At 42.9% G+C, this 14,417-nt stretch overlaps 1 protein-coding gene across 1 annotated transcript in view; it reads left to right on the forward strand.

Moving 5' to 3' along the window:
• The window catches only part of LOC120524431 (glutamate receptor ionotropic, kainate 1-like), a 491,483-nt gene that overhangs the window by 56,202 nt on the left and 420,864 nt on the right, over nucleotides 1-14,417 (forward strand). The window contains 2 exon segments of the mRNA XM_039746284.1: nucleotides 3,941-3,979; nucleotides 11,117-11,141. Of these exon segments, the coding sequence (XP_039602218.1) occupies nucleotides 3,941-3,979; nucleotides 11,117-11,141 (64 nt within the window).

Genomic DNA, 14,417 nt, shown 5'->3' on the forward strand with positions numbered 1-14,417 from the left:
GTGGCTTAGTAAATCCACGCTCCTTCCAGCGTGCTTTCCATGGTTGTCTTGCCTTAGTGAATTATATATATAGATGTTTAGAATAGGCGCTGCAAGAACATCCATGGCACTTTTTACTAGTTTTGTTGCCACTGGATCTGGGGAACAAGTAGTGGGCTTCATTTTAGAAATTAAAGTTAAGACTTCCTGCTCAGTTACAGGATTAAAATGACTAAAGTGCTGATTGCAATGTGTGGCAGGGTCTGCTAAGCTAGTATTTGTTTTGTACTGTGATGCTGAGATCTGGGCTCTTATATTTTTAGTTTTCTCATTGAAGAAGTTCATAAAGTCTGTACTGCTAATGTCTGTTGGTATTTTGCAGTGTAGATATGAATTTCCATTTGTTATTACCATTTGTTATCTTATCAAAAGCCTTCTGAAAATCAAGATATATGTCTATGCGCCTCTTTTTTTCATATGTTTTTGTTGTTTCCTCAAAGAATTTCAGCATTTTTGTGAAACACAGCTTTCCTTGCCTGAACCCATGTTGAGTATTTGTTTATTCACATGTTCTATACATGTGCTGCTTGATCTTTTCCTTAAGAGTTGCTTTCCTTAATGTATGTGTGTTTCATATTACACTTACTAGCCTACAGTTACTTGGATTAGCCAGATCACCATTTTATTATAATGGGGTAATATTTATTAATTTCCATTCTTTAGGAATCTCTCCATTGTGCAGAGATTTCTGAAATAAATTATACTGTATATGTACTTACCAGCTAACCCTTATGCATCTTGATATAATAACATACACTCAGATTTGTAAGATGATAAATTCAGATAAGGAAGTAGGGCTTTGTTCTTCTAAGGCTTTATATGTTAAAAATGAGGATTTTTAAATTTGCAATAAACTTAACTGGAATATTATACTGTATGTTCGTACTTTCATGTTGTAGTAATTGTTGCAGCAGAATTTTGAATTAACTGAAAGCTGTATAAAGAATAACTTCAGCAGCCAGTGAACACCACACTTCAGTAGTCAGTCCTGCTAGAAACAAATACATAAATTAATTTCTTAGTACCGAAATATTTACACCTGAAAGCCTTATTTCAAAACCCCGATAATAAAAATTAAATATTTTTATCAGTTACAGCTGTTAAACTTTGCCACTTTCCAAAATAGTTTCAGTCCAGCTGAACACACAGTGACACTTTGCAACTATCTCATTGCCATGATGTCCTCAGTGTCCTTCCTACTGCAGGTTACAGACACACCTTCTGTTTGTCACACTTTGAAGAAAGACAGCCTCTTAATTAAAGACCATATTTAAGCTAGTGTCTAAACTGAGCATAAATGGTCGGATGTTGTTCTGAAATTTTAGTTTAAGCTTTCACTCACTTCTGATACCATCCCTTTATATTCTAACCTGTGATGGTATGCTAAGTGCTGGTCATGTACCTTGTAATTTTAAAATTAGCAGTTTTCTTTTTTTTCTAGTGTGTGAAAACCCAAAAAATGTGTAAGAAAAAAAAAACAACCTTTGATTACCACATTCAATCACATATTGGAAGATTTTGATAATGTGGAAGAAGGAGTTCAGATTGGTTAATTTAATATAGGGCAAGAGTTATTCTATTCAAAAGTTGCATTGAACTGTTCAGTATGAATATAGCAATGTACTTTGAGCTTGTGCCTATGAAACAAGCTTTCATGGTTGGAGGAAAAAAGAGAGAATGTAAGAAGCAGAGTTAAGCTGCAAAAATACAAGCATATAAATCCCTTATTACCTGTTCTCTTTGTTCATCATGGTTTAGACGCAGACTATACTGAAAGACTGAAAGTCAAAAGAAAGATGATTCAGCATGATTGTCCACAATTCTAGACAAAAGATGAATTTGATTATTTAAAAAAAGTTAAAGTGGAGATGCAGCTATAAAGGTGAAACACTATATTAAAAAAGAAGAATTCAACTTGTGTTGGGATGAGTGGAAAAAATAGAAATGAGTGAAACCTACCTGTATATACATTTAAAACATCATCATCTACTAGTCTTTTGACTCTTGACTGTATGCTTTCTTTTAAGCCAGGTAGATTTTGTTTACTCAATCCTGCTTATCAAACCCCAGTAACTTTTTGTGCGAGACCTAGACCTCCCAAGAATCTGATTTTGTGGTTAAACAAAACCTCTACCAATGAATTGCTTATCCTTCCGCTTGGTCTGCTAATGTTTAAGTTTGAAAACTGAACAGTAGGACAGAATGTCGACGTTTAAGGTAATTAAATATCGCTATGTTCAAATTCAACATAATTATTTAATACATTAATAATAATAATAATAATGGATTAACTCTTTTAGGGCTGATGTTGACTTTTGTCAAAAGGAGGAGTTGACAATGGTAATTAACTGTAAACTGTGCCAAAACAAACCGTTATGTTTTAGTTGGACTCTCATTGCTAGAAGGGAAGTTATCTTCATTGGTTTGACCGATATTTTCTGTACTCGTGTGAGTAGTAAGGTGCAAACAAGAGCAAAAATGGCACTGACATAATGGTGAGAGATCAAAGTGAATGCGTAAAGCAAAATACTCCGTGGACAAAGTTTTAACTATTATCTCTGAACTGGACTATGACTTGCCGAACTCTGATTTTGATACAAGTGATCGAAAACGAATGTGAGGTTCCAGCTTCAGCTGACTGGTCCCTAGCTAAACATGTAACTGACACGCCTATGGCAATGTTTACCAAGAAGACTGCCACTTAACAATGGGAAGAGGTAGAAACCAGATTGCGGTGCACTGTGACCGCAGCATGCAGCAACAGACATTTAAATGTTGATTTCTGTGTGAAACCATTGCTTTTCAGAAACTGTTTTTTGAAAAAAATATTCAGCCCTCAAAGAGTTAAAATAGAATATGAAATTTAACAAAAATAATAGAAGAAAACCAGAAAGTCAATTACAATTACTTCCAGAAAAAAATAACTAATAATAATATTAAATAAATATAGAAAAAAAAATAAAGCCTTTAATGTGAGTGATGGGCTGTACCAAGGGTATATCCTGTCAACTCATATGTCCATAATTTCCTTGGATAGGACATCAGGTCACAACCAAGGTTTGCAGGGTATTTGACTTGGAGACCTGAGAAGTGTATCTCTGCTGCTGTTGTCCTCATCAAATTGATTTCTAGTCCTAACAGTAATGATTCACAGTTGAGTAGGGTTTGGTTGGGATGAAAATGAACACGTCAGAATTTGAGGCCATAGTCCTTTCTTAAGCAATCCACATTAATATCTGAGTTAAAACATAGTTCATCTGTTACAGAAAAGTCCAATATAACATTTTTTTTCCGTAAGAAGGGAGCTATTGCATTGGGATAACAGGTGACCTCTGTATATGAGAGCAACAATCTCTGTTGTGAACTTTTTATTTATTTATTTATTTATTTATTTATCTTTAACGGAAATACCATTTAGATTTTGATGCTCCTGAAAGAAACATAGTGCTAAGAAACAGGTTGCTGAAATTGAAAGAAAGGGCCAGTTCTATCAATTGATAAAAATGTAAAATCTCTTTTGGAGGACTAGGCTGGATTGATAATGCATTAATGTTTGTGTTTAAAACATGGCTGACAGATGAAGGAAATGGCCTGGCATGATGTGGGGTAAACTTAGGAAGAAGTAATTAGGTGGTAGACTATCTAAAAGAAAGAAAGGAAAACAGGCTACAAAGGCATTTGCTTCAAAACCCTAGTTAAAAAGTAAACAATATGAAATACTGTTCGAATTGGAAAAAATTTTGATAAATTTAAGTAAGTGTAGGAACAGAATACAAGGGGGGTTGTTTTTTATTGTGGAAGAGCTGGTCATTCACAAAACATACCCAACGCTTTAGAGAAACTCAAACTCACACCGTGATGGAGTTCTTAGGGTGAGCAGCTATCTAGGTCAAAGTTCTAGTTGCCTCACCCTCCCAGTAAATACTGAAATTAAAATACAGTACACAGAAGTAGTGGCAGGTTGTGATGCTGCTAAAGATTTTTATTAGTTCTGTTTTGGGTGTGGAAACCCTTGAAACCTCTCCTTCAGGTGTTTCTTACTTACCTGTTTCTTCTATGATGGCCCCTCTTTTGGGTACCTTCTCTTCAAAGATCCAGTCTAGTAAGGGGAACTTACCTGTAGGGTCTACTTTAGATATTCCTGCTTCAAAAGACTTACCTGTTTTTCTGTCTGATATTCCTCAAACTGGCTCTTCCTAGGCTGCTTCTTCATTGTTGGGGGCATGATCTTCCACGGTTAATTCCCGACTTTTATCTACAGCAGACACCTATTCCTTTAAAGATCTTCCTTTTCCAGTAGGTTGTTTTTCTGAAATTGTAAGACAGGATAGACAACAGATTAATATGAGTTTACTTACCTCCACGACTCCTTCTTCTATAGATCCTCTTGAACATAGTACTATTTCTTTGGCTATGCAGATATGTGCTATCAATAATGTCCCAGCACACAGGAGTTTTACCTGTTCAGGAGAAAAACACTATACAAACATTACAAGTACTTATCTCTGGTGTAGCCACTGATATAAAGGAATGGGATGTTGTCCAACCCCTTGAAATTATAGGACAAATGGGACAGTCCATAAGTATGGATGTTTTTAGGGTTGGGGATGATGGGACAGAAATAGGAGACAATAATATACACCTTGCAATTTCCCTCCTAGGTTTGATGACTCCTGTCACTGATCCATCTCAGAACTTAAATATTAGTAGCAGTAGCTCATAACTCTCCAATTTATCATTTATTATCGTGGTGGAGGGGTTTGCGTGTCCCAACGATCCTAGGAGCGCTGTTGTCTGGGGCTTTATGCCCCTAGTAGGGTCACCCAAGGCAAACTGGTCCTACGTGAGGGATGAGACAAAGAGTGGTTCAAAAGACCTCCTATGATGAAGAAAAAATTTGGATGGTGTTTTCCCTCGCCCGGACGCGGGTTACCAGGGTCCCCCTCTGGAGCCAGGCCTGGAGGTGGGGCTCAATGGCGAGTGGCCGGGCCTGCACCCATGGGGCTCGGCTGGGCACAGCCCGAAGAGGCAACGTGGATCCTCCTTCTCATGGGCTCACCACCTATGGGAGGGGCCAAGGAGGTTGGGTGCAGTGTGAATTGGGTGGTGGCCTATGGCGGGGACCTTGGTGATCCAATCCTCGGCTACAGAAGCTGGCTCTTGGGACGTGGAATGTCACCTCTCTGAAGGGGAAGGAGCCTGAGCTTTTGCGCAAGGTCGAGAGGTTCCAGCTAGATATAGTCGGGCTCACCTCAACGCACAGCTTGGACTCTGGAACCAATCTCCTTGAGAGGGGATGGACTCTCTACCACTCTGGAGTTGTCACCGGTGAGAAGCGCCGAGTGGGTGTGGGCATACTTGTTGCCCCCCAACTTGGAGCCTGTACATTGGGGTTAACCCCGGTGGACGAGAGGGTAGCCTCCCTCCGCCTTTGGGTGGGGGGACAATTTCTGACTATTTGTGCGTATGCGCCGAACAGCAGTTTGGAGTACCCACCCTTTTTGGAATCCCTGGAGGAGGTGCTAGAGGGCATACCTTTTGGGGACTCCCTAGTACTGCTGGGAGACTTCAATGCTCACGTGGGCAATGACAGTGAGACCTGGAAGGGCATGATTGGGAGGAATGGCCCCCCCGATCTGAACCCGCGCAGTGTTTTGTTATTGGACTTCTGTGCTCATCACGGATTGTCCATAATGAACACCATGCTTAAGCATAGGGGTGTTCATATGTGCACTTGGCACCAGGACACCCTAGGCCTCAGTTCAATGATTGACTTTGTGTTCGTGTCGTCGGACTTGCGGCCACATGTCTTGGACACTTGGGTGAAGAGAGGGGTGGAGCTGTCAACTGATCACCACCTGGTGGTGAGTTGGCTTCGATGGTGGGGGAAGATGCCGGTTAGACCTGGTAGACCCAAATATGTTGTGAGGGTCTGCTGGGAACGTCTGGCAGAGTCATCTGTCAGAAGTAGCTTCAACTCCCACCTCCGGCAGAACTTTGACCACGTCCCGAGGGAGGTGGGGGACATTGAGTCCGCATGGGCCATGTTCCGTGCCTCTATTGTTGAGGCGGCTGACCTGACCTGTGGCTGTAAGGTGGTCGGTGCCTGTCGTGGCGGCAATCCCCGAACCCGTTGGTGGACACCAGTGGTGAGGGATGCCGTCAAGCTGAAGAAGGAGTCCTACCGGAACCTTTTATCCTGTGGAACTCTGGAGGCGGCTGATAGGTACTGACAGGCCAAGAGGAATGCGGCTTCGGTGGTTGCTGAGGCAAAAACTCGGGCATGGGAAGAGTTTGGGGAGGCCATGGAGAACAACTTTCGGATGGCTTCGAGGAGATTCTGGTCCACCATCTGGCGTCTTAGGAGGGGGAAGCAGTGCAGTGTCAACACTGTATATGGTGGGGATGGTGCACTGCTGACCTCGACTTGGGATGTTGTGGGTCTTTGGGGGAGTACTTTGAAGACCTCCTCAATCCCACTAACATGCCTTCCAATGAGGAAGCTGAGCCTTGGGACTCGGAGGTGGGCTCCCCCATCTCTGGGGCTGAGGTCACCGAGGTGGTCAAAAAATTCCTTGGTGGCAGGGCCCTTGGGGTGGATGAGATACGCCCGGAGTTCCTGAAGGTTCTGGATGTTGTAGGACTGTCTTGGTTGACACGTCTCTGCAACATCACATGGACATCGGCAACAGTGCCTCTGGATTGGCAGACCGGGGTGGTGGTCCCCCTCTTTAAAAGGGGGGACCGGAGGGTGTGTTCAAACTACAGAGGGATCAAACTCCTCAGCCTCCCTGGAAAGGTCTATTCAGGGGTCCTGGAGAGGAGGGTCCATCAGATAGTCGAACCTCGGATTCAGGAGGAACAGTGTGGTTTTCGTCCTGGTCGCGAAACAGTGGACCATCTCTACACCCTTAGCAGAATCCTGAAAGGTGCATGGGAGTTTGCTCAACTAGTCTACATCAACAACAACAACATTTATTTATACATTTACATGTGTTTTGTGGACTTGGAAAAGGCGTTCAACCATGTCTTTCGGTGAATCCTGTGGTACCGGACCCCCTGATAAGAGCTGTTCGATCCCTGTACAACCAGTGTCAGAACTTGGTCCGCATTGCTGGCAGTAAGTTGAGCCCATTTCCAGTTAGAGTTGGGCTCTGCCAGGGATGCCCTTTGTCACCGATTCTGTTCATAACTTTTATGGACAGAATTTCTAGGCACAGCCAGGGTGTTGAGGGGGTCTGGTTTGGTGGACTCAGGATTGGGTCACTGCTTTTTGCAGAAGATATTGTCCTGTTTGCTTCATCAGGCCGTGATCTTCAGCTCTCTCTGAATCGGTTTGCAGCTGAGTGTGAAGCAGCTGGGATGAGAATCAGCACCTCCAAATTCGAGACCATGGTCCTCAGCCAGAAAAGGGTGGAGTGCCCTCTCAGGTTTGGGGGAAGAGATCCTGCCCCAAGTAGAGGAGCTCAGGTATCTTGGGGTCTTGTTTACGAGTGAGGGAAGAATGGAGCGTGAGATCGACAGGCAGATTGGTGCGGCGTCCGCAGTGATGCGGGCTCTGCATTGGTCTGTCGTGGTGAAAAAGGAGCTAAGCCATAAGGCAAGGCTCTCAATTTACCAGTCGATCTACGTTCCTACCCTCGCCTATGGTCATGAGCTATGGGTAGTGACTGAGAGAACGAGATTGTGAATACAAGCGGCTGAAATGAGTTTCCTCCGCAGGGTGTCTGAGCTTTCCCTTAAAGATAGGGTGAGAAGCTCAGTCATCGGGGAGGGGCTCAGAGTAGAGCCGCTGCTCCTCCACATCGAGAGGAGTCAAATGAGGTGGCTCGGGCATATGATCAGGATGCCTCCTGGACGACTCCCTGGTGAGGTGTTATGGGCATGTCTAATCGGGAGGAGACCCCGGGGCAGACCCAGGACATGCTAGAGGGAGTATGTCTCCCAGCTGGCCTGGGAACGCCTCAGGATTCTCCCAGAAGAGCTAGAAGAACTGGCTGGGGAGAGGGAAATCTGGGCCTCTCTGCTCAAGCTGCTGCCCCCGCAACCCGACCTCGTATAAGCGGAAGAGGATGGATGGATGGATGGAATGGATGACAGAGGACCATACAAGTGAAAACATTTTGTGATGTTGGGTCCATATCTGATCCTTCTAGTATATCTCAACCTTAAACAGACCAATTACAGATTAGACAGCTTGAAAACCAAAAATACCTAGGGGAATAACAAAATCAAAATGGACAATTAATCCGGTTAAACCATATTTATTTATCGGGGACTCTAATTTAGGTAGAATTGAAGATTTCATAAATGATCAAATAGTAATTAATAGTTACCCAGGAGCTAAAATTTGTCACATAGAAGCAATTTTAAAGAAAATAACTAGGACGAATAAAATTAAAACAGTAGTGTTCTTGGTAGGAATTAATAATAGAGACAATTTAGAAACTAGTATTAAACAGAATTATCAAAGTTTGATGAGGGAGGCAAAGAAAAAGTCCACTAATGCACAAGATTTTTATCTCTAAAATTCCTTATAGTAATAATCAAGACTTAGATATCATAAACTCAATTGTAGATATAAATAATATAATACATACATACTTTAATTATTTAGAGCCACCAAAACCAGATGTGTTATAAATTTGCAACGATCAAATACATTGGACACCAGAGACAGCTAGACTGATTTTTGGATCATTGGCAATAGGAATTTAAACTATTTGATGGTGTAAGTGACGTAATTTTGGCCCAGGATGCAAACATTTTCAACTTCTCAAAAACATTTAGGCTTACAGAATCAGAGATTTTCCTTCTTCAAAAGGGCTTAACATTCATTCCAGCCCCACTATAATAGATAATGAACAAATCTGTAGAGACATCCATCAGTATCACCGTAAATTAAAATCATTAGATTACTTTGATTATGAACCAAATCAAACTCCACCTCCATTTAGAGAACCCTCTATTTGGACACCAAAAAACAATTTCATTAGTGACCCGATTTTACAACTAATTAAACAGGATTGGCAAAAATTAGATCATACGGTCTATCAAAATAATATCACGGATCACTTAACAGAACAAGAAAGTACAGCTTTAAATGACTTAAAACAATGAAAAAATATTATTATAAAACCAGCAGATAAGGGTTCTATCACAATAATTCAAGACAGGGAACAATATTTGTTTGAGGCTTATAGACAACTAAATAATCCACAGCATTACTTACCATTAAAACAACCTGGACAAAACATAACAACAAATAAAATAGCAGTAATAATAATTAGATTATTAGAACAAAAACATATTACTTACAAACAGAAGCAATATTTCTCTGGACCTGCTAATCTATTGGCCCGTAAATTTATTGCCAAAAATTCATAAACCTCTGCAATCTTGGACGGTACCTTTTCAGATTCCATCAGGTATCTATTGTATCAGACAGTTCATCTGAGTCTTATAAAATTTCAGTGCATAGATTATTTTCTAAATCCATTATCACAGAAACATAACAGTTATATTAAGGACTAGCAAAATACCCGTGCTTTGCAGCAGAGAAGTAGTATGTTAAAGAAGTTATGAAAAAGAAAAGGAAACATTTTAAAAATAACATAACCTGATTGTCAATGTAATTGTTTTGTCACTGTTATGAGAGTTGCTGTCATCAAGGATTTTATTATCATTATTTCTTTCAATCAGGTTCGTATTTGGAGGACGTGTTGTGTTGAAGTTGCATTCCGTGTTTGTCAACCGTTGTTAAGATAACAGGTTTCATTCATCAAAGTGTTCACTACCCAAATCGCTACTCGTGAATGTAAGATGTTTAACAGGCATTCCTGGTATTAACTTGTGGATTTGCCTGCGAATATTTAGCGGCAGCGTGTCTACGAACTTGTGGAATCTCTTGCAAGTATTAAGGGACAGCGTCTTGTAATGTTTGTCACATATTTTTTTATTGTGTGCTTTTAACTGTTTCTGCCGCGTGCTTCCTTTTAGAGATTATGTCCCAGTAATTAACTGTCTGTGGGATATCTGTTTAAGAACAATTGGGGGCAAACTACGCCTGTGGGTCCTTGCTAAACGTACCATGGTGTGACGTAAGGGGAACTGACTGTAAAAAGGCAAGGAGGCGCTATTTTGAATGAAAAGGGAGAAGACAGCGAAGGAGCGGAAAAGTGAGAAGGAAAACTGTTTAAATGAAGACCTGGGAAGGTGAATGGAAAGAAGCAGCCAGCAGTAAAGCAAGGAAGACTCCATAATAAGAATGGTTGGGTGCACGTAGAAAGTGTAACAATAAGATTGTTAAGCCTTATGATAATGTTCCCGCACGGAGGGTTTAGAGAGACGCACCGGGAGAAGTATAGAATAGGGAAGCCCATGTGACTGTTCTGCTGTTCTCCTTTGACAGTTCTGTGGCTCTGCATATTTGTATGCAAAGTCAGTTTTTCTTCTCTCAGTAATCTTTGTCGCAAACTTGCATCACTGGTTCCACACACAATTTGGTCACGTATAAGGGAACTTTTAATCTCCCCAAAATTGCATGTGCCTGCTAACACTCTCAGATCTGTGACGTAGTTGTCTATATTTTCTCCCCTTCCATGATTTCTTGAAAAAAATCTGAACCTCTCTACAGTCTCATTTATTTTGGGTTTTTAGACACTTTTTCTATAGTGTCGTTTCTTGTGACTGAAGACAGAGAGATATAATTAAAGTTAGTAAAAAATCTTTTATTAATACACACCAGGCAAGGGTAAAATGACAGAGAAGTACAGTCCTAGGACACCTGCCCTTCATCTGCCCAGAGGGGTCGGTGTCTCAAATCTTTTATAGGGCAAAGCTTTGTCTTATGACTTTAGTTGCACAAGAATTTCAAAACATTAAATCTTTACAACAATTTGCTTGGATCAGCATTTACAACATTTTTAAAGTTCATCAGTTGGTCACTTGTGGTTTTTTGTCAGTTAGGAAAAACAGGCTTTTGTCATGTACACCAGATTGATCAATACTGATCAACTTTTTATTATTTTTCCACATTCCCCCCTTTTGAACAATCTGGGTATGACAAGGAATAAAGGAAAATTAGACAGTGGAGGTAAAGAGTGGGGAAGGAGGAGGAGAGGAGGAAGGGGATGAGGAAACTGAAGCAAATTGGAGCATACGTTCCTCGTGTAGCATATAGGCCTTGGCCATAGAAGCAGTGAAATATTTGGATATGATATAGCGAATAAGAGGAATAATGCAGCAGTCAACAAGGAGAAGAACAATAAATACTACTGCCAAAGAAATAAATGCTGATTTTAGCCATTGGCCCCAGGACCCGAAAGTGGACGTAAACCACTGATCCCAAGGGTTAGGGATGCCAGAGTTAGCGGCAAGTTCATTAGAAAGGGCAGTGAGACCGGCTAATGCACGAGTGATAGAGCCATCAGGAGCAGTATTATTGGGAATGTAGGTACAGCAAGTGTCTCCAAACATTGCACAGACACCACCTTTCTCTGCTAAAAGCATATCTAGGGCCAACCTGTTCTGCCAGGTCATTAGAGAGGTACGATCCAACTGCTCATGAATTCCTTCAACGGCATCTTTTGTGAAGTTGAGGAATCATTGTTGGTTATAATACAAATAATTGATCCAATCGACATTTTTATTGATGGTGATCTGAGGTATTATGGACTCGAACCCAGCAGCTACCTGATCCCTGGCTTTAAATTTATCTGGGACTCCTCTGGGGACTCCTATGGAATCAATATATACTCCTGGGCTGTGTAGGGAGAAACTGGAAGAAGAATCTGGGAGAGAACGGGTTCGGCGGGAAATAGTGGAGAGCTGGGAATAAGAGGGGTGATACGGAGAGTGTGAAGAGGGTAAGGACAGTAATCGGAAAGGCATAACCAGCTGTATAGGGGCACAAGTGCCAGACCAATCGAAAGGCAAGATATCAAATAGTTTTGACCTGCGGCACATCCACCAAATATCAGACCTAGGGGTAGTTTGGGAAAGCAAAAACTTTGAAAGAGTGGAATTAAAAGAGGAGGAGTTAACATGGAAGGTCTGGGAGCAGAAGGAAGAAGGTAATTCTCCTACCCAAGCACCTTCGTGAGATTGAAACATGGGGGTAATCATATGACGGGTGGGGGGAAAAAGGGTAGATAGATTAGCACATTCGGAATTAGTGGGGATTTTGGGGCTAGCAAACAAGTAGAGAAGACAATGTAACCCAGTGGGGTCAGAAATGTTGGATAGTGGGAAAGGAACTGTAGCTAAATGAGAGCGTGCGGCTGCGCAAGCGTAGCAATGTGAACGGTTAGATTACCCATTGCAACCATCTATTTTGATCCCCATAGCCTGTCTCCACAGAGAAAGTGCTGGTTAAGATATTTAGATGCAAAATCTGAACCAGGGGTGATTCGTCGTGTGGAGATACAGTGGTGAGAAACTGATTAAGAGAGGGGGACGAGGGAGAGAGAGCAGGTGTCCTAACCTTAATTTGAAAAAATCCTCAGGGATCATAACCACTTGCATATGCAACTAAGACATAAGTTCCTGAATCATGAAGAGAAGGATTCTTCAGAGTAATGATTAATGAATTACAATGATTCTCGGCACACTCATGAGGGACGTGTCCCTTTAAAATAGAGAATCGAGTTTTCAGGCCATGCTGTGTAGCCTGCCAAGGTTCATAGCCCCAGTCATTTGGTCCTGTATTTGCAAACACATCGCTCCAAAATCCACATTCAGAGTCCTCTGAGGAGGAACCTGAATCAGAGTCATACCAAGGGTAGCTTACACAAACATATTTGTCAGGCCATTCCCATTGTTCCTGTCTGCCAGTACAGGGGGCAATTGCACAAAAATCAACCTGGAATGAGGCAGTTTCTTCCTCCTGGAAAGTCAGTGTCACCCGTGAAGTGGATAATGGAATGGAAAACAATAAGATTATGTATATTAAGGGTGCCATCTTTTGCAGTGCGAAGCGTGAATCCAGGCGGGCAATCCTTCAACCTTTACAGCATGTGGTGTAGACAGAAGAACTTGGAACGGTCCTCTCCACCTAGGCTGATGCCAATGTTTCCTCCGGGTGTCTCGAACCAGAATCCAGGTGCCCAAGGGAATCGGCGAGTCTTCAGATGGAGGGCTGGTTCTCCAGGCCTGATTAACCTGCTCGTGGACTTCCTTCAGGGATGCTCGGAGACCTGTAAGACTAGAAAGAAGATCATTGTCCACGGTATGCAGGTTCACATTTCCTATTACCATGCCAACGGGCATGGGTTGTCCAGTCAGAATTTCAAACGGCGATAGTCCCAATTGTCGGTGTGTCCGTCCCATCAATCCCATTAGGGCCAGGGGCAGAGCGTCTGGCCATGATAAATTGGTTTGTTCACAAATTTTGCAAGCTTAGCCTTTAGGGTGCCATTGCATCGTTCTACGATACCCCCACTTTGTGGATGATATTTGCAGTAATGATGTACATTGATCTGCAGCCAGGTGGTTAATTCATTTATAGTAGTGGCCGAAGGCGGGGACCTTGGCGGTCTGATCCTCGGCTACAGAAACTGGCTCTTGGGACGTGGAATGTCACCTCTCTGAAGGGGAAGGAGCCTGAGCTAGTGCGCGAGGTCGAGAGGTTCCAGCTAGATATAGTCGGACTCACCTCGACGCACAGCTTGGACTCTGGAGCCAATCTCCTTGAGAGGGGCTGGACTCTCTACCACTCTGGAGTTGCCCCTGGTGAGAGGCGCCGAGCAGGTGTGGGCATACTTATTGCCCCCCGACTCGGAGCCTGTGCATTGGGGTTTACCCCGGTGGACGAGAGGGTGGCCTCCCTCCGCCTTCGGGTGGGGGGAAGGGTCCTGACTGTTGTTTGTGCTATGCTACCAACAGCAGTTTGGAGTATTCACCCTTTTTGGAGTCTCTGGAGGGGTTGCTAGAGGGCATACCTTCTGGGGATTCCCTCGTTTTGCTGGGAGACTTCAATGCTCACGTGGGCAATGACAGTGAGACCTGGAAGGGCGTGATTGGGAGGAATGGCCCCCCCGATCTGAACCCGAGCGGTGTTTTGTTATGGACTTCTGTGCTCGTCACGGATTGTCCATAACGAACACCATGTTCAAGCATAAGGGTGTTCATATGTGCACTTGGCACCAGGACACCCTATGCCTCAGGTCGATGATCGACTTTGTGGTCGTGTCGTCGGACTTGCGGCCATATGTCTTGGACACTCGGGTGAAGAGAGGGGCGGAGCTGTCAACTGATCACCACCTGGTGGTGAGTTGGCTTCGATGGTGGGGGAAGATGCCGGTCAGACCTGGTAGGCCCAAACGTGTTGTGAGGGTCTGCTGGGAACGGCTGGCAGAGTCCCCTGTCAGAAGTAGCTT

Source organism: Polypterus senegalus, chromosome 2 (genome assembly GCF_016835505.1).
Source record: "Polypterus senegalus isolate Bchr_013 chromosome 2, ASM1683550v1, whole genome shotgun sequence".
Taxonomy (NCBI): Eukaryota; Metazoa; Chordata; class Cladistia; order Polypteriformes; family Polypteridae; genus Polypterus; species Polypterus senegalus.